Here is a 25920-nt window from a genome sequence, read left to right as displayed (position 1 = left end):
CTTGCTCTGCTTAGCTTCTGAAATGCCAAGAGTAGGACAGAACAGAGGATCTTCCTGGCAGCTTGATCTTAGCAGGACTGTACTACCTGGCTCTCGCCTGTTACAGGACAGGGAACCCTTTTTCCAGCTTGACTTCTCTTACATTTGCACCCATTTTTCATTGAGGAACTGAGATTTTGTCTACATATTTTTAAAATTTAGTATGAAACATCTGAAGTCAGTTAACTGCCTCAGCAATAGCACAGGCATCTCCTTATATGTGTAATGTTGTTGAGATGCACATTTAGTCACAACCAGAGAGGCTTCGGTGTTTGGGTGTGTGTATACGAGAATAGATTTAGGCTGCCCACTGTGAAGGCAGATTCTTTGAATTAAAAATCCTCTAAGACTGACCAAAGGAATATTTTAATAGTTTAAAACTCTCAACAAAGAAAACCAAATAAGCTTCAAACAAATTTTTTGTAGTCAGTGGTCCTGGCTGTACCCAGCAACTCCTTGTTTACAGTCATCATATTTATATGGGTTCACTGTGCTCTGTGACTGCTCTCTGAGATCTGCACATCCTCATTAATCCTTTTGGCCATAGGCTCATGAAACAACTCTTGTATCATGTAGAGCTTCACTTAACTCTTTTTAATTCAGTTACTGTTATCTATATTTCAGCCATTTGCTATGTCATACGTGATTATAATATTGTACAGCTAAATCTTCTGTGTGGGAGAAAGGAATTAAGGTAGAATGTATATTACACCTACCTATCTTGACAGGCATCTTAGAATACCATGGAGCAACCTCCACAAACTATTATGGTTTAGTATTAAAAGTTGTTTGCCTTATTTTCACCTCCTTGTCAGAGTTTTCTTAAACAGCTCCATTTGTGCATTTGTTCTATTCCTTCTTAATAGGTTTGTTAATGAACTTGTACATCTTGCTAGTGTTAGCAGATTTGGTTTTTTCACTTTAATATGTCAATTCTCAGGCTTTATGTTGCATTTCAAAGAAAGAAGAGTGGATTTACTTCTTTCCAATGCATTGCTTTTATGGGAAATCTGTTAGTAACAACTTAAAGGAAAATGCTTCTAATAACTGGAACATTCTCTCTCCTTTAGAGATTAACCATTCCAAGCAGTTGTCCCAGAAGTTTTGCAGAACTAATGCACCAGTGTTGGGATGCTGATTCAAAGGTACTTTAATTTGTGTTTTATTTCTGCACCACCTCCCCCATTCTTGTTTTGCTAAGTGTTTTAGTGTTTCTCTGTGGGACTAATGCCACTGCTGCATGCTGGTACAAATATAGCTGAGGCTGGGGAGGGTGTGTGTTTTGGTTGTTTTTTTTAATGTGTTTCTATGTTTGTACTTAAATGTCTCACTTTTAATCAAGAGTTACTATGCTGCTGACTTCCCTGACTACTCAAGACAATACCCGCAAATAGGGTGAGATGGCAAGAATGTAGCCATTTTGGAGCAGGTGAAAAATTGCTCTTTTTTATTTTCTGTCAGTAGTTAATAGCTAATCATTCTTGGATGTACATAAGCATCACATGAAATATCTATTTCAGAGTCCAGCTTTGATGACTTCCTTGTGTGGAAAACATGTAAGGAATCGGTTAATCCATAAAGTGTGTGTAAGAACAGCAGCAACAACACATTCAAAATTAATCTTAAACTTTTCCTAGGTTTTACCCTTAGAACTTTGAATTATTAGCTTTAGAATGATTATACTGGATTAATACAATAATAGAATTATTGTAATACACTGATTAACCATGAAAATGGAGTAAAACTATGAGTTAAAGAGCCAAACCATTGTCACTATTAATCTGCTCCTACAGGAATAAACCAAAATGGAAATGAAAGATAGTTTGTGTTTGTAGATTATGAGAGTTACCTTCTTTAAACTGACTTAAACAGAAAATTGACTGGAAAAAGCTTGTGGACACACTAAATTTACTAGCAAATATTAGCATCCACTTTCTTGCTTAGGAAGGTACCTCGGAGAGAGAAGGGTAGGTCAGGAAAAAAAATTAGGCTCCTTTTCTCAAGTCAAGGCAACAACAAGAACTTTCCCAAGGTGAATTACAGTGCTTCAGTGTCCTAAAGCTAGAATTTGTTATCACCAAAGAATAGTGAAGACCAATAAGAGAAAAGAAATTTGCCTTCTGGGTTTCTTCTTTCGTTTTGTTTTTGGTAGGAGCTGCTTTCCTACAGAATTGATGATCACTGTGTGGTTTTCACAGGAACACCCATTTAAATGCTATTTCTCTAATGTTTCTATCTTTATCCTTTCCACAGAAGGAAAGGGAGAAAAGTGCTTTGAGTCTTTGAATCTACAAGTAGGCTGTTTAAGTTCTGGGTCAGTAATTGCTGAAGAGCACTTTCCAGTGATAATTACATATCTTTAATAACTACTCCAGAGCAGAAGCATCATTACCAAATGCCACAGAATAAGAATTATTGGAGACTCTTTTCTGTTACTGAAGGACATACTAGATAAACTCACTCTCTGGTTTGCTTTAGCCATATATGTAAGTGTCCAGAAAGCTGTTGCTGTTTTTTAAGGAGAGGGAGGGATTTGCATGTCATAAAAGAAAGTTGCTTCATCTATCAGATTGAGTTCTGTCTGCCCAATTAATTCAGCTAGACTGATGTGGGCTGATTCCTAGGAGCATTACTCCCTGAGGCATCTCTCTTGTGGGCAAAGAATTAATCTCATGTTAAATGTTTTGGGTTTTTTTTTCTGACAGTCTACTTTTTACTCTTTTTTTTTCATGCAGCTTCTCTTCTGTTAGGCAATTATAAATGCTTTGTTCACATGACTGAAATGGAGTAATCTCTGGCCACAATTTGGGCATGTGACTTATTCAGTCACGTGTTGGGAAAGGATCGCTACTTCCAGCTCTCCAAATGCCTTGATAAAAGGCTGTGTGGCCTGCATGAGCCAAAAGATGGAGCACGCTCCTCTAAAATACTGCTCTGTGTAATGCTCTCTTTTTGCCAGGATTAGCTTTAGCAGATCAGAGAGTTGATGCATGAACAAGTTTCTGAAGGTCAAGTAGGGGTGAGCTTGAGGACGTCAGCTGCTCAAAAGCAATTGCTAATGTGCATGCTTTTAGCCTGCAGAGAGCATGACGTTTAGGATTCTTATCCCTCAGGAGAGAGAGAGGTACATTTACTATGGAGCTAGGGGACATACCTGGAGAGTTGCTGCAGGGCAGCTGGCATGTCAGACACTATTCACACTGTGACTTCCTCATGGGAGTGGCCCAAGTTATTAATTTTGCTTTGAATTCTTATGAATCTCTTCTTACATGGAGAAAAATGTCAGCAGTGCATTGTTCTGTATGAACTTTGTAATGGTAGTCTTTACACAGTTTAAACTGTTCTAGTTGGAACAGATCCTGGTGAGTTCAGAGCATTTTACTAAAATGTTAATTACTAATTAAGTAACTAATTATTACAGAACAATTTCTGTGGTAACTAAGTATCTTAAATAACTGCTTCCACATGTTAAAATCCCTACCAAACAAGATGCTTTTGCATGGGATAATTGTACAAACAAGGCTGCTCATCACTGATGCCTTTGTTTACTGGAGATACTTGCTTTTGAAATGCAGGTGAGTGGTTCTTTCTCATTTCACAGTATCACCAGTATTGGAAGAGACCTCATAGATCATCAAGTCCAACCCTTTACCACAGAGCTCAAGGCTAGACCATGGCACCAAGTGCCACGTCAAGTCCTGCCTTGAACAGCCCCAGGGACGGCGACTCCACCACCTCCCCGGGCAGCCCATTCCAGTAGCCAATGACTCTCTCAGTGAAGAACTTTCTCCTCACCTCGAGCCTAAATTTCCCCTGGTGCAGCCTGAGGCTGTGTCCTCTCGTTCTGGTGCTGGCCACCTGAGAGAAGAGAGCAACCTCCTCCTGGCCACAACCACCCTTCACGCAGTTGTAGACTACTCACTTGTCCCTTCAAGTTTATCCCTGTTCTATGTCAAAAATATGTGTAAATTATTTATACTTTAATAAAAATCAGAACCCTTAGGTCAGAGAAGGAGCAAAAAACCCCATATGAATTAAATGTCCTGAGTTTATGCAAATCTCTTTAGTAAGAAATATCGAGTGGAAGGAAACAGTGAAAATATTAGCTAGAATTATTTCTAGAGGGACATATAATTTAAAGATTTTTGTATGAGACATCACAGATATAAAGGGAAATAATTGTCAAAGACAACTCATGCCTTGATATTTTAAGAATGTTGTGTAAGGAGTGACTTGAGATGCCTGACTTTCTAGAAAGTGCTAAGCAGTCACCTACCAAAAATACATTAAAAAAAAAAAAAGGCTCAGCTTGGGTTTCCAGTTTCAACAGTCACTTCTTGCCAGTTTCAAGCGAGATATCAGTCTACATTTAGAGTGCATTTATTAAATCTGAAATTATCCTGGCCTGGGGGAAGAAAGAAAGCAACAAAACCCACATGGTAGTGTCTGCTGTGTCTTCTTATCAGCTCTGCCTCCAGGGAAAGCTGGTACCTGCAAATCTGGCTCGTGGCTGTTCACAGAAACTGAACAGCCCGAGGTGCCCAAGCTTTGTCAGTGCTGTGTGACTTATTCCGGCTCTAGCTGTGTAACTCAAAAGCTCCTTTGCCTGTAGTGTAGGACCCAAAATGTGTGTGTTGCTGCTCGTCCCTAAATGGTCAATTGGCACTTTTCACCCACCCTTTGTAAAAGCCCTGTTCTCTGTCATATCTCTTACTTGGCTTGGTTGTAGCTACTGCTGGCTGCGCTCACTTTGTGCCTTTCCTACCCTATACTTCCCAGTATACCCCTGAGAAAGAAGAAGCAAGCAAAACTCATGGAATTGTTTTGTAAGCCATAGAATGGTAAAGGTTGGAAGTGTCCTCTCGAGATCATCTAGTCCAACCCCACTGCTAATGCAGGTGCACCCAGTAAAGCCATAAAATATTGGAATTAATGCAGCATGGGGATGTTTTCCCTTCACCTGATCCTGAAAATCAAATTAGTTTAGTACAGGCACGTTACGCCCCAGCCAGTGCATTGGACAGTATGCAGCAGTAACAGTAACCCTGGTGTATTGCTGGGGACCTGCATCTCCTGTCTAACACTTTACTTTCCACTTGGGAAGCTCTTCAGTCACCTCAACAGTACATGCCCACTGAGGTGGTTACAAGAGACGCAGCTAAAGCAACAAGCAGGGTGTGGCAGCTGTAAGAAGGCTGCTGCAAAACTGCACCGGAGTTGTCCATCTTGGTGGCAGGGATGAATTTTGTGCTCTGTACCCCCAGCATAGCACACTCCCTGATGTCCTTCCAGGATGTGTTCAGAGGGTTTGATCAGCTGTGGCAGGTCCTATAGAGGGAGGACTACTACCTCCCCCATCTCCCCTGTAAATACAGGGAGACTCTTCTTGGGTGTTCACACTGGGACTAGATCAACAAGTGCGAGAAATGTGCTGCCGAATAGGCTCCTGCAGCCGTGCTGCTTGTGTGCTGCTCCATGGACGCTAGGCTGGGGGCCAAATTGTGTAAGCATGTGGTGGCTGGGGCAAGAGCTGTCTGTGGCAAGGAAATCTGCATAGCTCATGCAGCTGCCCACTGCGTGAAGTCATGGAGATGGACCAAAAAATGACAGACAGAGCCCCCAGTTACAGTCGAATAGTGCAGCATTACAGTATAAGAGAACTTGTCTCTTTTTTTTGTTATTCATTTGACACTTCTTCATGCTATTTGACATTTAAAATAAAGGAAGTGTCTTTCTTTTATAATGTGGAAATCACTTGGATCTTCCAGGGAGAGACACCTCAGCATTGTTCCTAATTGTTTTTGTGCTCCCAAATTAAAATGCACGTTTTAATTGCGGCATCTGTAATTTTAGCAGAAATGGTATAATTACAGGCATGATAGAGAGAGAATGTGCATCATCCCCTTATTATGTATCTACATTTTGTTTCAGCCTTTTGTCTCAACGTTGTCTGGGGTCTGTCAAACAGACTAACAGAATCAGCGCTCTCTCTCGAAACACGTTTGACTGTGGTTTTTTCAGTTACTATCCTACTTCACAGCTTCCTTTTTGGGACTAAGGGGAAAGCAGAAAATATGGAGAAGTTCTAACAGCTTTCTGTGACTAGGGAGCACAGTGGGAGACCCCTGGAACAGAAAGTTCAGTAAATGAGCCTGGGACAGAAGAGCGTAGACACTGCTGACATGAACTCAGCTGCTAGGCAAGACATCTTCATCTGAGATCACTCTTCATCTTCCATGGCAGCTCTGGAGGTAGCCAAGTGAGAGGCTTTTCCGGGAAGGCTGTCTTTCTCTGCCTGAGGGCAATTGCAGCCAGAAGCCAGCTTTTGATGAGCAGTTCAATAGCTCATTAACCTATTAAAGACTTTAGGTTACTACCTGTAAAAGGCCATCTCTCTAATTCTCTAATTGCCAGTTGCTAATGGGTTCAGCCTTCTCTTTTTGGCAGCATTTTCCTTCTTAGATTGAGGAAAACTTTATTCTAAAGAACCTTGACTGTTGTTGATGCTACCAATGTTGTCTGATGCTCCTGTTGAGCACCAAAGGGTTTTACTGGTAGATATGGGAAACTAAAGTAAGGCTTGAGTCCTACTAGTTTATGTGACTTCCCAAACCAACTTCTTCTTTAGGGAGAAAAAAGTAAAAAAACAGTTTAGAAATTTACAGTCCTCTTGTAGGATGCTGGATTCAGAAAGCAGCATCCCAGTTTCTGTGGCTTGCAGTCTTTCAGCCAAAAAATTCCTGCAAATACTTTTACACAGCAGTAGTTGCCTATGAATGCAAATGGTGTGTTTTGGTGTTTCTTTGTCTTTAGAAAAGACCATCTTTCAAGCAGATCATTTCAATCCTGGAATCTATGTCAAATGACAGCAACCTTCCAGACCAGTGTAACTCATTCCTGCATAACAAGGCAGAATGGAGGTAAGTTTCCTTCCTCTCAAGATGAAATGATGTGCTTTTCCTTTGAAATGCTTTAAGTCCATGTTTTTTTTTTACATCAGACTCCAGTGATGATTGGTAGAAAATATCTGTGCTTTCAGGTGTTTTTGGAGTGTAACTTAACTTTGCTGTTTTTCAGGATTTTCCAGAATGTTATGAAACATGTCTCAGGAGCCAATACACTTAGCTGTACCCTGTTTTTATTGTTATACCGGTTTAGGTGTCATGATAGTTATGGGTTTGTGATTCCCATCTTCAAACTAATTATGGATTTGCAGTCAGTAGCATGAGGGCGAAACTGAGGGCATACATGTGTTTGATGCAACTTCCACAGAAGGTTTGAGGTTTGAAAAGATAAACTGCATTACAAACATCTTCATTTCAACTCAACCCTCCGTTTGCCATCAGTTGTCTGTGTTGTGTCATTTTTAGTGCGTTCTCTCCCTTGCCTTGACTTTGTGTCCATGCATTCAGCATCTACCCAAGGCAGCCCTGGTTTTGCATAGTGCATTTGACTGTGATTTTTGTTCATAAGTGCTTATAAAAAGAAATAGGGGGAGACTTTACAGTAAAAGCTTCAGCCTACTTTCTCTATGTGCCGAGACTTCAACAGCCTGTTCCCAAAGCTTGTTTGTTGGTTAGAAAGCTGCTGCTGCACAGTGCGTCCTGCTGTTTGGAAAAGAAAATTGAGAACAGATCTGCATAGGCAGGAGATTTTTAGCAGACGATCCTGCCTCAGTCTATATTAAGAAGCGCTGGCTCTGCTCCGGGTAAGCGGGGAGCAGGGATACAGAAAGATTCCCTCCTGCAGCCAGCGCGGGGATCGCAGAAACCTGGAGCAGGGCTGGGTGCAGGGTGGCGAAGAACGCACGGGAATGGCGCTCCTGTCAAACACGGCTTCCCACGTTTCTCCGCGGACTTCCAAGGAGAAGCGAGATGTACGGTTCTAGTCGGGAGAGTGGAAAAAGTGAGCTGGCGATGGGCCGCTCCCCGGTCACATGGCGGAGTATAAATAGCCTGCGCCGGGACCGAGCCTGCTCCTGCCCGGACGCGGCGGCGGCCAGCGGCCTCGGGCGGCGGTGGCGCGCCACCTGCTGGCCACAGCGCCCACCTGCGCCTCACCGTCGCCGGCCCGGGGGCAGAGGACCGGGCCGCGCTCATCGCCGCTACCTCGCAGGGCTGTTGAGTGCCGCATCCCGGCAGTACCCGGCGCTCAAGTGTTTGTCAGTGATGTGCTTCTACAATACATAGGTGTGCCCTCTCGCCCCCCGGATTCACGTGCTAAAGGCCTGGGACAAACGGCTGGTATTTAAAGTATGAACAATCCTCCATTGGGCACTGTTGTTTGTGCACGCTGTGGGCATCGTACGTTGGGTTTGGTAGCAGGCACAATACAGAGAGCTGGAGGGAAAACGTTCCTCAGTGAGGGGTTTTATACACACCTCTCTATAGTAAAATATTTAAAGGATGAACACATACTCAAATTCTGTTAGGAAAAAGCAAATAACTAAATAGGCAGCACTGCAGGCTGGGGACAGAGTGGCTGGAGAGCAGCCAAGCAGAAAGGGATCTGGGGGTGCTGGTAGATAGTAGCTCAACATGAGCCAGCAGTGTGCCCAGGTGGCCAGGAGAGCCAATGGCATCCTGGCCTGGATCAGGAACAGTGTGGCCAGCAGGACGAGGGAGGTCATTCTGCCCCTGTGGTCAGGCCACACCTTGAGTCCTGTGTCCAGTTCTGGGTCCCTCAATTCAAGAGAGATGTTGAGGTGCTGGAACGTGTCCAGAGAAGGGCGACAAAGCTGGTGAGGGGCCTGGAACACAGCCCTGTGAGGAGAGGCTGAGGGAGCTGGGGGTGTTTAGCCTGGAGAAGAGGAGGCTCAGGGCAGACCTCATTGCTGTCTGCAACTACCTGAAGGGAGGCTGTAGCCAGGTGGGGGTTGGTCTCTTCTGCCAGGCAAGCAGCAACAGAAGAAGGGGACACAGTCTCAAGTTGTGCTGGGGGAGGTCTGGGCTGGATGTTAGGAGGAAGTTCTTGCCAGAGAGAGTGATTGGCATTGGAACGGGCTGCCCAGGGAGGTGGTGGAGTGGCCGTGCCTGGAGGTGTTCAAGCAAAGCCTGGCTGAGGCACTTAGTGCCATGGTCTAGTTGATTGGAGAGGGCTGGGTGCTAGGTTGGCCTGGCTGATCTTGGAGGTCTCTTCCAACCTGGTTGATTCCATGATTCTATGAAATCTTGCCAATATAGCAGTATAAAACCTGTGCTGGTTGACATTTGATAACATTAAAATTCTTTTACTAAACTGATTGATTTCTTGGAGTGTGACTCAGGTAGCCCAAGTGTTTCTCAGAAATGCTATTTTCCTGCACCTGAATTGCTGAGATGAGGAATGGCTAACAGAGTGTTAATGAAAAGGCATATAGAAACAAGAATTTCATAGAATGGTTTGGGTTGGAAGGGACCTCATGGAAAAACTTATTGTGGAGACTTGTGCAGAAGATAAATTTGGCATACTTTATTTGGAAGAATAAGTACCTGGGAGAGAAAGAAATATAAATATGAGAGACAAAATACGCATTCCTAGTGGGGCTTGATTTGCCTTAATTTTCTAAATTAAGCAAAAATTCAAACACAAAGTGCAGAAAGAACTCAAGTTGTGTGGGGACTTGCTCAAGCTGGGTGAGGGGGGCACCTTCTTACCTCAATTCCAATAATGGCTGCCTTCCCTAGTGCAAAAGCCTGGATTGTCATTACCTCATGAAGGGTAAGCCAAATTAATGGCAAGTGTGCAAGAAATATGCAAGTTAATGTAGATGAACACTTGTGTGCATAAAGTGATCCCAAAGGATAAGCTAAAGCAGACAAAGACCACTTCTGAGAATACTTGTAGCAAAGTTTAATGTTTTAACTTCTACATGGGAAAAAAAAACTTTGCTTTTCCTCATTGCTTTTTTTGTTTGTATGGGTTTTTTTTTTTATCCCATAGTGATTTGCAAAGAGATTTGAACTAGCAATAGAGAAAGAATGAGATATGTTACCATGAAATAGGGAATTTTAATGATGCCTGGCTATCAGAGCCCTGGAGAAGGGTGGGCTTGGGAAAAGCAAAGGTTATGCTTTTCCTTTGAGGGACCTCCAAATTAGTGATCCAGATACTGCACTTTCACAGAGGCACTGCTCTTAAGTAAGCAAATCAAAGCTCAGAAAAACTGGATTACATTTTTTCCCACTCTTAAGAAAAGTCAAGGTGAGGTTCTTTTTTTATAGAGACATGCAAAAAGTGCATCTGTGACAGCAAGTCCTCAACATCTCTGACTGGTGTGAAAACTGACAATGGGCTGATTCTATACATGAGTGACAGAGGTGATAATATTGAGGACACTTTGACATATCTTTAATGTGGCCTTACTTGCAGCATGTACTGCTCTTGATGTTTATATTAATAATTCATTTGAATTTGTCTAGTCTATAATTTCCTTAAAATAATTAAGTATCTTCACGTTTTTGTTATTTAATAAAATAGGGACACTGTTGTGACTAAATTGCACCATTCTGCCTTATGTTTAAGTTCTTATTCAGTGATGTTTTTGGAGCTCTTTCTCGAGTCACAGTAAAAAATGGCTATTGAGGTAATGATGTTCCAATTCAGTGAGAGCTCACATATATCTGCATTTAGTCACATACACTAACAGCATTTCTCCTTCCATCCTCTTCCCAGAAGTGGCTGTTCTAATGATTAAAATAGTCTATTAGCAATACTTGTAGTATCAGTAGTAATTGAAGACTTAGGAACAAATGCCAGGCATTGTATTTAATCTGTGACTGTTTATCATTTCTTATAATACAGTATGTGTTCTTTGATGTCACAGAATGAGATTATTCTAGAAAAGCCAGTAAACTCAGACTGCAGAAGTAAACAAATCCACATGCCCTGCCATGTATAATGTTTCAAGCTGCTTCATTTATGAAGTAAGACTCATTAACTGGGCAATGTACGGTAGCTTTCTCTTTAATTACACAGTTTTATTATAGAGTGGAATTATTTTTCAGAATGCAACTGTTTTCTCAGACTGACCTTTTATTGTAAGAGGTGTTTCTGTCTAATGAAGAGAGGTAATTATAGCACAAAGTAGAATTTTGACATCCAGGAAGCTATTGTTACTGGGACCTTCTTAGTGCAGAATGTTATTTAAAAGAGAATTTACATATGTGAAAAATTAGCACAGTAGCATACAGCTAGCAAGAGAAGAGAGAGAGAAACTAAGAGAAGCAGCACTTGCAACTATCCACAGATTGCTCTGGAGTTTCCACAGTAGGCATGTTAGCATAGAACATGTTGCTCCTGAGAGAATGGGTTCATGGTAGGGAAATCAGTTTTTGGAGAGGAGTCACTTTCTGATCTTCCGTCAAGCGCTGTTTAGTTTTGTTTCCTTATTGTGTCTTTATGAGGACGTGTGACCACTTTCTACCCGGCACAGAGATGAGCCTTGACCTTTGCATGCCTAAATATGACAGAATTTTGCTTGAAATCTGAGGCATAACAATTGTGAGGGGCATTTTTTCTGATGACCATGTTGAACAGCATGCTCAGCGGGATTTAAGTGTGCTAAATGCCCTTGCCCCAGGTGGCTGATTTTTGCAGTAGAATTAAACATGGTAGTAGAGTTTGTTAGTTATTCCAGCTTTGAATCATTTCAGTGTACTTTGCAACCATTCTGGGAGAGATGTATTATTAAAATATGAACTCTAGAAATAGATTTGAAATAATTAACCATTTTTTTGAAGTAAGGTATTTGGGTGTGCGTTTGTGCACATCAAGAGCTTGAACTCCTTTAGGTTGATACTTGAGAAGAGCTTAATTATTCCATGCTTGGACAGGAGATTTACAGGAAGAAATAATTACCTTTCTTTCTCACACAGACACACACCCAAAATAAATATGTATTAACAAAGGGAAAATGTTCTGAAAGCTTGAGGAGCAGATTTGGCATTGTGGAGTCCCAGTGGATGTCTTTAAAACTCTCTTTAGAATCTGTTTCCTTAGGAGCCCTCTCTTTCTTATAGGCTGGATATTAGGAAGAAGTTCTTCACAGAGAGAGTGATTTCCCAATGGAATGGGCTGCCCAGGGAGGTGGTGGAGGCACCGTCCCTGGAGGTGTTCAAGAAAAGCCTGGATGAGGCACTTAGTGCCATGGTCTAGTTGATTGGCTAGGGCTGGGTGCTAGGTTGGACTGGATGATCTTGGAGGTCTCTTCCAACTTGGTTGATTCTATGATTCTATGATTCTAGTAGGAAAATGAAATGCACTGGTATGGACTATTCCCACAAAAGTGAGTAAGAAACACCTGAAAGTCAGCACAGAAGTGGCAGGCAGCACACAGTCAAAGAAACCATTTGCTAAATATTAATACAACCTCTGATACAAGTGGAGCTTTTTCTTTGATTATACTGTAAGCAAAAGATGTGGCTGAAATTTAGTGACAGAATTCTTTTTCTGTACTTTCTAGTGTACAGCCATGCATTTGTAGGGCAAAACTTTGTTGAAGTTAAAAGTTTCCAGGAGCAGTTCAGTTCATATGTTTAAAAGATACTGTCCCTCAGAAAGCATGTCAAAAGAAACCGCTTTGTTAGGGCTTGAGGTAAGTGCAGTGCAGCCCAATCAAGGCAGTATCTGAAGCTTCTTACATTATTGCCTTCACTTCCTGCCTTTCTTAATTTTCACATTTTACTTCTTTGTGCAAAGCAGAGAAAAGTAAACCAAATCCTTCTATTAACCATTTCTAACTTGAGAAGGCTGTGTTTTTAACCATTTGCAGGACCATGCCATTGCTTATATTATTGCTTTTATATCTTCACATAAAGAAAGAGGAAGGTAAGTGAGAAAAACACCTCAGTACTGCCTCCTGTGTATTTGGAATATAAGTCCAAGTAATATTAAACTCAGGCAAATGGGCTTCTTAGGCTGCCCACATTGTGTTAGTAATGATCATCCTGCTAGCAGTTCCTGATGCATTTTCTTTATGGTTAAGGTCATGTTTCATGATGTTAAGAGAAAAGATGCTGTTATTATGTGGTGTTTTACCCTCTTAAATATTACTTTTCTTCAGCTGAAGGTATTATGGTTATTCTCAGGTATAAACGTTGCTGGTTGTTCTTAAAGCTCTGAAAGGCTTTGCATTTGCTAATAATTAAATGAACTGCTTGAGTTAGTATTGTACTTTTTCAGCCTTTCACATTTAATTAACATGCAAGAGGAAATTATGAACAATTTATATCTGTCAGGAAAAGACAAAACGTAACAAATTGTCTCCGTGCAGATGTGAAATTGAGGCAACCTTAGAGAGGCTAAAGAAACTGGAGCGTGATCTGAGCTTTAAAGAGCAGGAATTAAAGGAACGGGAGCGACGTTTGAGGATGTGGGAGCAGAAGTTAACTGAACAGTCCAATACTCCTGTAAGTAGACAATAATTCAACCTTTCACCTGTCTTCAGAAAGTACTCAGAGCTTTGTCTCTGTAAATCTAAAGACATGCCAAGGAAAGAGTGCCTCTGTTTTGTCCAGTTGTTCATTTGGGCTAATTAAAGTCTATTTTATTATGTGACTATACTGTTTACACAAATCTCATCTAATACATTCGATATCAGATATTGCTGATAGTTCACATTGTGCCAGGGGCACCAGAGTAGCTCCCCACTGATTTAATTACAGTTCTCAGCATTAAAAGTTGATTGCATTCAATAAATCCATTTTTTTAACTAGAAAGTTGTTGACTTTAATGGATGCAAGATTTGATCTTAAATGTTGAGAACGCTTTGTTTCTTGCAGAAGAAGGCTTGAGAAGCCTATGTAGATGGGTTTTTCTTGTCTTCTTTGAGAAGCAAATTTCCATTCACTGAAAAAGGGGGTCAGAATTTGAATTTAAAGTGTTAATTTAGGGCTTTTTTTCCATAATTATCGTTAACATAATTGTACTGGCCACTTATTAGCTGTTAGGATTGCCACGTGCCTATTAATAAATTGAATTTAAAAACTTCCTTGGATTATCTTGAACTTCTTAATGAAATATGATGCTCTTTGCAGATTAACACAGGGAAGACCACCAGATTAGTGCATTTCTTAACAGAATTGCTAAGAAAAATACTGCATTACCTACTTGGTTTTAAAGCACTAGCCAAAACAGTACCAATTTGAGATCACAATAGTTTGTGGTTCTTCTTATGCCCAGTTTTATCTTGCTTAAAACCTTGATTCCAACCAGACCCATTTACATGCAGCTTGTTTTTAAGGCATAGCTAATTGCTGTTGTTTGAACGGAGTATCACAGTAGTTTGTGGTTCTTCTTATGCCCAAATTTATCTTGCTTAAAACGTTGATTCCAACCAGACCCATTTACATGCAGCTTGTTTTTAAGGCATAGGTAATTGCTGTTGTTTGAATGGAGTATCACAATAGTTTGTGGTTCTTCTTATGCCCAAATTTATCTTGCTTAAAACGTTGATTCCAACCGGACCCATTTACATGCAACTTGTTTTTAAGGCATAGCTAATTGCTGTTGTTTGAATGGAGATGCATTCGTGGTCCAGCTAGGAATATGCAGGAGTGAAATAATGAAAAATGAATGTTTTCCTATGTGCAGATACTGTGTGTTCTTAGTAGATACCTGTATGCTTGCTTTAGCACTTGCAAACTTCCAGTAACTGAGCTGCGGGCCATCATCTATCCTGAGCACAGCATGAGACACTGCCTTAATGAGCAAACCTTTTCACAAGCAAGGCCCTAGGGTTTTTTGTGCTGTACTTGCTTATGACTTTTCACTTAGAGCTGGCATTGCTGAAAGAACAAAGCATTGTGCTAAGGCCTATTGTACTAAGCATGAACTATCTTTCTGCATAACATTAACCCTCCTATTGCATTTAAATGCAATTTCTTCTAATAGAGAAATGCATGTTTGGTGTTTTTTCATAGATCTGTAGTGAATGGTTACACAAAAACAGCTTTAAAAAGAGCCCCTTTGTTGGGGGGAGAAATTACTATGAGCAGAAATTGTCTTTTTGAAACAGGATTGTTTTTTGGATAGCAAGTGAAGTTCCACAAGGCACTAGTTACAAATCTGACTGTATTTAAAATTGATACCTGTAAATCATTAGCAAGATACCCCTGCTGAAAGTTGTAGCTCTAGGACTCAAGTGCCTGTCTCCTTCCCTTGGTTCAAAGTGTGCAACAGGGAGGTAGCTTGATTTTTAAGCTACCCCGACTGTAAAAACAGTAGTAAAGATACAGCAAATAGAGCAAGCAACATAGCTTAAGGTGTCCCCTAGGCTTATATCTGGTTCTTCACCAGCTTTAGGCCTTGTTGTGTCTTAGCTGGTACTGTCATCTGTACTTTAATGCCCTGCAGTCACTTCCTCCTTTTGCTCTACAAGAAAGACCAGAGGCCAACAGATACTATTAAAGTGGTGTGCAGAAGAGAAATTCAGTCCAAGTGAAAGGAGAACACCTGATTCTCTGCCACTCAATTTCCCAGTGTTTTAAGACTGACAGAAGCTTCAGCATGTGATCCTTCATGGTAGGCATCTATGAGTGGCAGGCTGCTCCTGCTCTAAAAGATGAAATACAGCTTTACACACATCCATGAGAGAAGGATAAGGCCAATCTTTTCACTTTTGTGAAAATAGTGTTTATTCCTGCTCTTGTTTTGACCCTATTTCTGCTGTCTTGCACAAGAGACACCTTTGGGTCTGATCTTTGCAGATTCCCTGTGTGCATATCTCTAAGAGCCATAGTTATGGTCCATTCACAGCTTACCCACTGCCAGGCACCGCACAAACACTGACTCAGAAACGTGTTCTGGAGGAAAGTTGTTTTGCAGCTTTGCTGATTTTTATAAGGTACTCTTCCCAGGTATTAGGTGATGCTTTTCCATGGCTTCAAAGTGACTAAAATTCCAACAGCTGATGGAAGCACCTACCTGGTACTGAATCCTATGTGGTGGGCATCTTGTTTCTGTGGTTACAGCTTGGTTTGAAAATACTACTTCTCTTTATCAGTAGGAGTTTCTGATGTCCTTCATCTGAGTAGCACTCTAGTGATGGTGTAATTGTTTTTTTTCTGTACAACTAAGACTACAGAAGTTTAGCTGCAGGTTCTTTCATCACTGAGCAATAGGATGCATGAGGAGTATTTAGGGTGCCCCGTCTCCCCATCCTCTTAGTTATTTTCTTAAACCACAAACTTTTGTTAACCACAGTGCTAACAGAAAGGAAATATAAGCAAGGTAGGACTTGAGAGGAGCAAGAGAAAGATACTGCCCTTTCCAACGATAGACAGTTTGCCAGGGTTAAGTGGTTTTGCCAAGAAATGGGCATTCTGAGCAGCTCAGCTGTGGAGCCTCCACTATTAACCAGTGCATCACCATAATCACCTCTGTAACTCATTGTGACCAACTGCTGCTGACTCTTGTCAGTTTCCTGCCCATGAATATTGGGCAGGGAGTTTTGCAAACAGCTTTGGAAAGAAAGGCAAGTCCAGGTGTTCACACACAGCTGCTTTAGCATGTAGTTTAATTAGACAATGAAACTCCTGAGTTGTTACTAGCTGTGGAGAACAGGCACCCATGTCAAAGAAATTCTGAGCCTGGCCACTCTGAAGGGACTCCTATCATTATTTAGCTGGAGAGAGCACATTTCATTTGTTATTACAAACAGACTGGGTCAGGAAAATGCCATTATCTGTAGGTGAAGTTTGCATCAGTAGAGATTTAAAATTATATAGACCAAATGGCAGTTATCTATGGAAAGCACTCAGAATGAAAATAAGGCAACACGACCAAGCTGAAAAAGCTAACCAGCTGAGCAGACAGCCCCCTTTCTACTGCCTGCTCCTCCCTGGGACAGCTTCCAGAGGCAAGGTGCTGGTGTGGGCTGGAGGCCAGTTCCTGCATCCTTTGCATTGGTGAAAAGCTCGTTTCTGATTGTGGCCGTTGCAGGGTTACCTCTTCTTCTCCTTTCAAGCATACGCTTAAAACCATCTGGCACAAATAACACTGATGCTGTTATTTCTGACCTTTAGTGAGCTGCTACTTCTGCACCAAACTTTGGGAGCATGTTTGGGTTCTCTCATCCTAACATGATTTGTTCTTCAATCCTGAAAAGTTCAGTTAAGCAACTCACTCAGACTTCTGTTGTACTTGCATTGCTCTGGGAACCAGTCCACCTGGCTGGGGAATATCACACTGTGTTTTTTGCTGTACGAAATGGAGGATTGAAGAGTTTTGAACCTTTTGTCATGAAAGCTCTGCTACCTGTGGTTCTTGCCGTGTGACTCAGTGATTTTGCACTTTTGTTTAAGAACAATGACCTCAGAATGAAGCTCTCTGGTTTAATGAGTTCTTACTTGATCTCTGTGTTGAAATGGACTAATCGTTGTGCCTTCTGTTGATTGCCAACTAATATGGTGGTGTCTTTTTTCTTCATTTTTAAATTGGTTCTAACTTTCACTTTTGCTCTGTCCTTTCCTCCTTTAAATAGTTTTTCTTACCTCTTGCTGCAAGAATGTCTGAGGAGTCTTACTTTGAATCTAAAACAGAGGAGTCAAACAGTGCAGAGATGTCATGTCAGATTACATCAACAAGTAACGGGGAGGTAGCTGGCATGAACCAAAGTCTGAAGGCCTTGATGATGACGGGCTTTGGGGATATCTTCTCTCTGAACCAAGCAGGATCTGTCCTGCATTCTGGAATGCAGATAAACATGCAAGCCAAAAAGAATTCTTCTAAAACCACCTCTATGAGAAAAGGGAAGAAAATCAACATGGCTTTGGGTTTCAGTGAATTCGACTGGTCAGATGATGAGGATGATGATGATTATTTTGATGACACAGATGAAAGCAGTGAATGAAGTCAGCTGTAGAATTAACTCTGACGTCAGTTTTAGCAGAACAAAACAATAAAGCTTTAGAACAAGAATCCTGTCAGATTGGTTTGTTTAAATCCTGTAAAAGAAGGGAAAAAAAAGGTTAAAAAAAAATAAGTGAGCTGTTTTCCAGCCTGAGCTTGTTTGTAGAAAGACATGTTTTTTTGTTTAGATTGTGATGGCTTATTTCTGCTTTGATGCAAGTTGGAACTAAACTTTACAAACCTATTGAGATTATTAGTATTTTAAGAACCATGATTATATCTGTAATTCTTGATGCCTGATTACAGAAACTCTGGCTTGATAAACTAAAGATCTGAAAACATTGGAGGAAACCTCAATGCCTGTAATGTACTTCAAATTTTTCTTTTGTATTTTTTGTTATTTCCTTACCCCTTTAATTGTCAGTTGTGAATATGTACTTGTCCTTCCAGATGTGCTGTTCTCTATAGTCTGTTCTCTCTTACTGTTGCAGTGAAAGGGTTTGCTGCATTTCTAATTTAATGCTGTTTTCAAGGTAGTGTTGTGAGACATCACAAATATGTTCCTAGGATGAGAGGAGTTTGGTTGATGGCAAAAGAGGGGTTAGTTTAATACACAGTTTAAAAACTGAATAGCAGCAGAATCCAGATAATCCCTATTAGTGGATGATTTGTATAAATGTTCCTCTTTCCCCTGGTGTATGTGCATGTGTATATAAATTCACTCCAGCAAAGCAAACTGCAATCAGACCTCTGCATCTATTATAAGATATTGTGATCTAAAAGCTAATTTTCAGTTATGTTGATGTAAATCCAGGAAGCCTCATTAACTATAGTGGGCTTATTCTTGTACCCAGAAGTAAAAATCAGTGAGTTTTGATTCTGTTGCATCTCTTAAAACGTGTGTGCTGCCCTTATGAAAGGACAAAGAGAAGTGACAGTGACATTTTGGCTTGGGTCCTACTACTGTGGCCTATGTGAAATTCTCCATGATGGCAATAACCTGAGGATTATTTAGTAGTCTCTGTGTACCTGTTTTACAGCTAAATCACTTCTAAAGTATTGCCACTGCTGTTGTGACTCACCATAGAACTTGGTGTAACAATCTGCTGCAATAATTGTCTGCCAGGCACTTATGTCGAGAGCAGTGAGTATGTTTCTCCTGATGACCCCTTTAGTGGTGATGCAGAAGGAGGGAGGGAAACCAGTGCAAACACAAATACAGGTTAGAAAGGAAGATGTTGTAACATATTTGCCCAAGGAAGAAGGGCAGCATTTCAAAAGAAAAAATGCTGCTGTCTAGTTCAGCGACAGTGGGAGTAAGGCATCAAAATTTCATTCTCAATTACTGGAGGGCTTTCTTTTGTGAAAACTTCTGGTGTTGAGTGGCTTCTTTAATTATAGACTTGCCTCTTGCACAGATCTATCCTACATATTATGGTGATTTTGTAGATAGCTTTGAGAAAAATAGATACATTAGATAACAGCAGGCCCGAAATCGTTACTTGTTCACTCAACAAAAGAAGAAGTTCTTTGAAGGAGTTTTTTTAGAGTGATGAGTGGGCATCTCTTGGGGTTGTGCAAGAGAGTTGTTTTATCCTTAAGCATCAGCATTGGTCTGGTAACCTGCAAGGCAGTGAGTGCTGAGCTTCAGGCTAGCCTCCTCCACTCAGTTTGCACAGAATTAGACCCTTCAAGATACTTAATTTCTGTAGGGCATCATCCCACATTCTGCCTTCTACCTAACACTACAAAATACATTGGCTTGACTTGAACCCTCTTGTATCAGGAAGCTTTGCTCATGACAGAATTGTAATTTAAATGATGTCGTAAGTTCATAGAACATGCCAAGGAGAAACTTGCTCCTTTGGCACAGGTAGAGATGGCTTCTTAGGTCTGTCAAAGCAACCTTACTTTAGGGGGAAAAAGGGACATGGATGGCCAAATAATTAAATGGAAATAAGAGCAAATAGGCTGTTTCCAGTGCAGATCTCTGCTATTTTTGTAAGTCTGTGTCTGATAACACCCACAGCAATCATACTATTTTTGTCACAGCCACTTTGCACCCAGGAAAATGTGATGGATTTCTGTAATCTAATATTTGCACTTTAGATCTTAAGATGTGTGTCATTGTGCGTGAATTACTGCACGCCACAAGCAGTGTAGCATTGTTCAGCTTTTAACTGAACACAAATTTGGTTCAGTACATTTAGTATCCAAAATCAAAACCCCCAGCTCTGTCCCTAGCACTGATGTTTTGCACTTGTTTAGCACTTGACAATCTCAGAGCACTTTGGGCACATTTATATTTGCATAAGTTTTAACTGACTTTGTAAATCTACTCCTTATGGAAGTAAAAATAGTAGTCCTTAAGTAATACGACACAGGGTTACATAGTTGCCAAACCATAAGATTTAAGTGTCCTCAAGGTTTTGTGCTAACCTAACCTCATAACAGCGAAATAGCATCAGGATTTAATGACATGCTCATAGAAATTTCTGCTTTCTACTTAGATCTGGTATTTTTAGTACAGTAAGATGGATTTTTTTCCCCCATCCCTTTTCCTTATTCATACTTTATTTGTCAACTATATTAGGCTATATTAAGGAAAAAATTAAACTCTTGTAAAACTTAACTGTGTTTTCAGAGTAGCAAAGGTGGTCTCTGGGTTCTAGAGAAGGTGATAACGTAACAAACTCTTCTGCTGTAGTTCCCTTGAGACAGTGTTATGTTTGGGATATTGGCTTTGCTTGTTAGAAAAATAACGGTATTGGTTGCATTTTTGCTTTCCTATGATGACTTTTATACCAGATGTCTCCAGTTTACAAGCCAAAAATCATATACAAGAATCAGGCTGCATTGTTTCTGCCTCTGATATGCTTCTCACTAGATAAAAGCTTTGACGATAGCTCTGGTGGGCAGGTGTGTTGTCTGGTGGAGGTCAGAGTATTTGATCTTCCATACCCAATTTTGTTCTGCTGTGCAACCCAATCTTCCACCTGTATCATCACTAGGTTATGCAGATTTCCACAACAGTCCACAGCCACATAGTGTGTCAACTTAAGAAAGCACTAACCAAACCCAGTTTCCTCTGCTGGCTGTAAAGCTCTGGAGGCATCTGCAGTAAAATAATATTGCTGCATTTGATGGTGGGAAATTAAGAACCAGGTCTGAACTTTGTGTTTTTATTGGTTATTGTGTTGCCAACATTGACTTAAGTGGATAAATGGCCAAAGAGAAGAACTGGCTTTTGGCTTGCTTAAAGATAGAGAGTGAGCTGGGACCAAGGCAGGATGTCCAATTCCCTTTCTTTTCCTTCAGCAGTGGGGACAAAATGGAAGGGGAAATTAATGGAGGAAACTTGCAATCTAGTAATTTTTTGTGATGATAACACCCCCAATTCCTTGGAGTAGCAAGTGTCCTAAGGTATGTTCTGTAGGTGTTGCTGAATTCCCAGCTGGCTGTGTGCTGCCAGACATGGAGATTGTCCCCTCTAGGTGGGAAGGGCTTCCAGGAGGAGAGGTCTGGCACAGCTTCTTGTCATGTAGTCACATTCTTGACATTTGTTTATTGTTCCAGTGGTTTTGTTTGATGTTGTGATTCCCTTTCCCTCTGGATTTTGAAGTGGTTGTTCTGAGCTAAATATCTGATGCAATAATAGTTGATAATGCTGTCAGCAGGAGTGGTAAATCCATAGGGTGCACACAGCTGTTAAATATTCAGCAGCGCCACTGTGTGCCTTTAGTACTGTGGTTCCTTTTTCTGTAATCAGGCAACTTTTACAGGGTTTTAATAAGACCTCTACCTTGACAGGGATTTCAACTACAGTCCTAGGTAGAATGTTCAGGTAGAAAAGTAAGTTCATGTAGTAATTTTCACAGCCCTTAAACTGCACTGGTAGGAATCTGGAGGAAAGACAGACGTTTCCCTTTCCCCCAGACTTCGACTTAGTGCCCACTGTAAAATCTGCACAGAGATTTCTGATGTGTGAAAATTGAACTTTAAAGCTGTAGAACCAACAACTTCTTTAACCATTTTATATTGTGTGCTAAATATTCATAATGCCTTTTCAAGTCAGATATAGTCCACTGCATTTCTTGCTTTTGCACTACTGAAGAAGTTTTGTACTGAATACTAGGAGTAAATGTTACTTACACTTCAAGTGTGAACCAGTGAAATTTGAATAGAAAATATTTTCACAGCGTTAGAAAAACTTCATTTTCCCTTCTGAGAAAAACAAAGCTGAGCGCAATGCCTGTGCCAAAACTCATTCTGTAAACTGAATATATCATTTGTGTTGAACATGTGATGTTACACTTCTGTGTGGTAAAACCTTACAGCGTCAGTTACTCTCTTTATTTCACTTGACATATTATGTCTTGGTTTTGTTTTGTTTTGTTTTTTTTCACACTGTGGATTTGATTTTCCAGTGTAAAACCAAAGCAAACAAACAGAAAGAAATCATGCAATGTATTCAATTTCCTCAATTGGTGTCATAAACTTTTCTTTTTGATGTGAACTTTTTTCCTTTTGCTTCTCTTTGTTCCAAACTTCTATTTTGCAATAAACATTTTGACAGTAAATTTCATGCATCTGTGTCCCTGTGTAAAACGCTGGTGTTTCAAGAGGTTCCTGACTGCCCGCTGGGTTTAAGTCACTTTTCATATCATTCAGTCTGTGACATTTCTCCTTTGTTCTCTGATCTTTCTTTTTAACATTCTGCAATAACACAGAGCATATTCTGCTACTGGTTATATTTAAACATGGGAAGAGGTGGAAAAAAAAAAACCTCAATTGTGTAACTAAAAATACAGTATTTGACTTCTGCGGTGAATGATTCAGTCATACAAATTGCTGTACCAGGCTCCTCCCGCAGCACCAGCTGGTTTGGCTATAAGCACCTACAAAAGGCACGACCCACTGCCTTCTTAAGGGTACTTACAACTATTGCTTGCCCTCCCTTGTGCTCAGATGCTTCCCCCAGCACTACTTTTGCCCCACAGCATCCTGCCCAGGCTGCAGGTAGATGTTAGCATAGGGAATGTCTGACTGGCAGCAGATTGGCTGAAAGCATGGTGTAATAGCAAGAAAAAGTCAGAAAGGTCTCTTTTTCTCTGGCAGATGCCTCTTCCCTTCTGCAACTTGACCCTGATGCTGTTGGCTCTGTCCCCTGTGGGGAAGCAGTGGGCAAAGGGATAGGTTTGAGGGTCCCCCATGTCCTCCTAACAGAGGTGACTTCAACTGGTCTCACGGATGGTTTGTGTCCAGTAAGGTTTGGCTGAATCACTGATGGAGGAAGAGAATCCGAGCAGTCCTCAGAAGTGAGATGGGCAGCAAAAAATCATAGATAAGGAGACAGAAGTCAAGGGGTGTTGGGCAGTCACAAATTCTTCCATGGGAGTTTCACGTGGATGATTCAAAGGGCATTTCACAGCCATGACTGAAAGGTGTGGGTAGATGATGCTCTACCTGTTCTGGTGCCTGGAGAGCCAGGAAAGTGCTCAGGCACATGTTGGGCATCTCAATCCTGGGGCTCAGCGTTCAGCTGGAGGCAAGCAGAATGAGTGCCTGCTGGGGTGGCTGTGGGGGTGAGGGCTGTGAGCTCACCGGTGGCAGGGCACTCTGGAGAAGGTAACAAGCCCATGGGGGCTGGTGGGTAACTGAACAGTCTCTCATAAGTCAGTGCTGTGTATATCAAATAAGTTTGCAACTACATGACTGTATTGAGCTTTTGGGAGACACAGTCCAAATACATACATGTCAATTAATGTTAACCCTTCAGCTGGATAAAAGTGCCAAGAAGGTGAAGCCTGGGGATCCCACATGCTCAGATGAGTAAAATGGCAATCAGTATTAGAGTGATGACACCTTCTCTGTCAGTTTTCAAATCATCCCAGAGTTTCACTTAATGCAGCCATTCTCCTGTGCACCCTCTGTGGTTTCCTTGTGCTTCAAGAGCTAACACCATCTTGCATACAGCAAAGCGTGCCTCTCCTGGGCTGCAGCACTGGGGGAAGCTGGGAAGTGCTGCACTCCCCCAGCCTCAGGAAAGCAGTTACAAAGTGCTATCAGGAGCCGAGAGACTTGCTGTACAGAAGTACTAGCCACAGTGGCCCAACTCCAGATCCTGCTTTCATTGCTGTCTGGTGACAGTTTTCCTTCCTTTTGCAGAAAAATACCCATCCTTCGGGAGAGAGGCATAATTGCAGCATGTCACTGCAGAAATCAGGTGGTACCCATTGTGCCACAAGCCAAGAGGAGAGGCAGCTAGAGAGCCCCTACCATCGGATTGTTTACTTCCTGAATTGTTTCTGTTGGAGATCTGCTGATAATTTTATCTACACAAAGTGAAGGAATTAACTTAGCACTGCCACCATGCTGTTGAAACCAGTCTGTGGTCAGTGGGAGTCCAAAGTTTTAGCGTATCAGTATGAGAGATGCAGTCTGAAGGTCTTGCCCTTTGCAGGGAAAAAGGAGTTGGATAAAATCAGCCACCAGAGTAAAATTTGTGTAGAGGGGAGGAAAATGGTCAGACGGTTTTCTTTTCAATTCATATCTCTCACACAGTTGCTGCCCTCCTTTGATATTTGTGCGTGGACCGAAGAAGATGTGGTGAGTATTTTGTGTTCATGTGGCTAGCATTGCACTGCTGGAGCCTCCTACAAATGGCAGTGGGTGCAGAGGGAGGGAGAGCCGGACCAGAGCATTTAGGTGAGGTTTTATTGCTATTTGTTTGGTGAAACTTGTGTCCCAGAAAGGTTTTCAAATGACCCCGAGTAAATAAATAAAGGACCCAAGTTACTTTTATAAAACAGCCACATTCTTCAGTGTCCAGAAAATAATTTGTACTGGGAGCTATCAGGAGTGATCATTTAAGGAATGTGGAAGTGCCCCAAGATCTGTCTAAGCAAGACCTGTCCTGGAGAGGAGAAAATGGGTTTGAAAGTTTTATCCCACCGTGTGCCCCCAAGATGGCAGTTCACTGAAAGCTAAGTTTTTTTCAAGGGATGTGGAATCTCTTATATATAATAATGGCACTGAGTCTTTTTCACCTGTTCCATTCAGTTAAAAGGCTGAATGAGAAACATCCATGATTTATGTTGAGGATAGAAATGTGTGATTTTGATGCCCCTTCTAGCACCTTCCTTGTGTTGTGCATCATGAGGTTGTTCAGCTAAAGTGTGAAAGCCATAACAGCCCTGATTCTTTTATTTGCAGCCTGTGACAGATCCCAAAGTTTCTGGTTCAGTCATTTCTGTTGTTCTTTCTAATGATAAACTGAGGAAGGTGGCTGCAAAGTAGAAGGCAATTACACAAATCTAAATAACAGTAATCACTTGCATTGCTGAATTTTGAGTCCTTTAACCCAAAGTTAGATATATATATTGTAAAATACCACTTAAAAAAGAGCAATTACTTGTGAACTCCAAAGAACTTTAATATAAAATGTTGGTAATGTGAACTTGAAGACTGATTCCTCTCTTTTTGCAGTTTTTCTGGATGCAACAACTTACTAGAAAAGGTAAAAGCCGTTCACGTGTACCTTCATATTCACATTGATGAGTGTGTATACATTTGCTCATCTTTCTCCCTCTCCAGTAAAGCACCCTATGGATTTCTGAATAACCTCTCTTATCTTAAGGTGATGCTTCTGGTGAAATGAGTGTGTATGCCAGCTTGTTTAAGGAGCATCATATCACTGGGAAACGATTGCTTCTTCTAGAAGAGGAGGATTTAAAAGACATGGGAATTGTTTCCAGAGGACACATCATCCATTTAAAGGTATTTAGCAGCATATGTTGAATGTTGCAGTAGGTTATAGTGTGTAAAGAAGGAGTGTGTGGGGTTTTAGTCATATTAATAACAACAACAACAAAAAAAACCCAAATATCAAATGTATTTGGTGTGAATAAAAAACCCAAGGTGCCACAGGTCAATTACCGTGGGTATTAGGGTAAGAGAATCATAGAATTAACCAGGTTGGAAGAGACCTCCAAGGTCACCCAGTCCAACCTAGCACCCAGCCCTAGCCAATCAACTAGACCATGGCACTAA

The 25920-nt window shown here is 41.2% G+C and overlaps 1 protein-coding gene across 2 annotated transcripts in view; it reads left to right on the top strand.

The window, feature by feature from the left end:
• MAP3K20 (mitogen-activated protein kinase kinase kinase 20) overlaps positions 1–25920 on the top strand; it is a 106098-nt gene that overhangs the window by 46258 nt on the left and 33920 nt on the right. The window contains exons 9-14 of one of the 2 annotated variants that reach the window (XM_064162538.1): positions 1110–1184; positions 6853–6959; positions 13292–13427; positions 24433–24477; positions 25357–25387; positions 25508–25647. In XM_064162538.1, coding sequence (XP_064018608.1) covers positions 1110–1184; positions 6853–6959; positions 13292–13427; positions 24433–24477; positions 25357–25387; positions 25508–25647 — 534 coding nt within the window. Of the gene's footprint in view, positions 1–1109; positions 1185–6852; positions 6960–13291; positions 13428–17500; positions 22449–24432; positions 24478–25356; positions 25388–25507; positions 25648–25920 lie in introns of those variants that run through there. The other variant, XM_064162549.1, reaches the window with a different exon arrangement.

Source organism: Pogoniulus pusillus, chromosome 2 (genome assembly GCF_015220805.1).
Source record: "Pogoniulus pusillus isolate bPogPus1 chromosome 2, bPogPus1.pri, whole genome shotgun sequence".
In the NCBI taxonomy this organism is placed as follows: Eukaryota; Metazoa; Chordata; class Aves; order Piciformes; family Lybiidae; genus Pogoniulus; species Pogoniulus pusillus.
The sequence above is the reverse complement of the archived record's forward strand: the minus strand, read 5'-3'. Positions and strand labels throughout refer to the sequence as shown.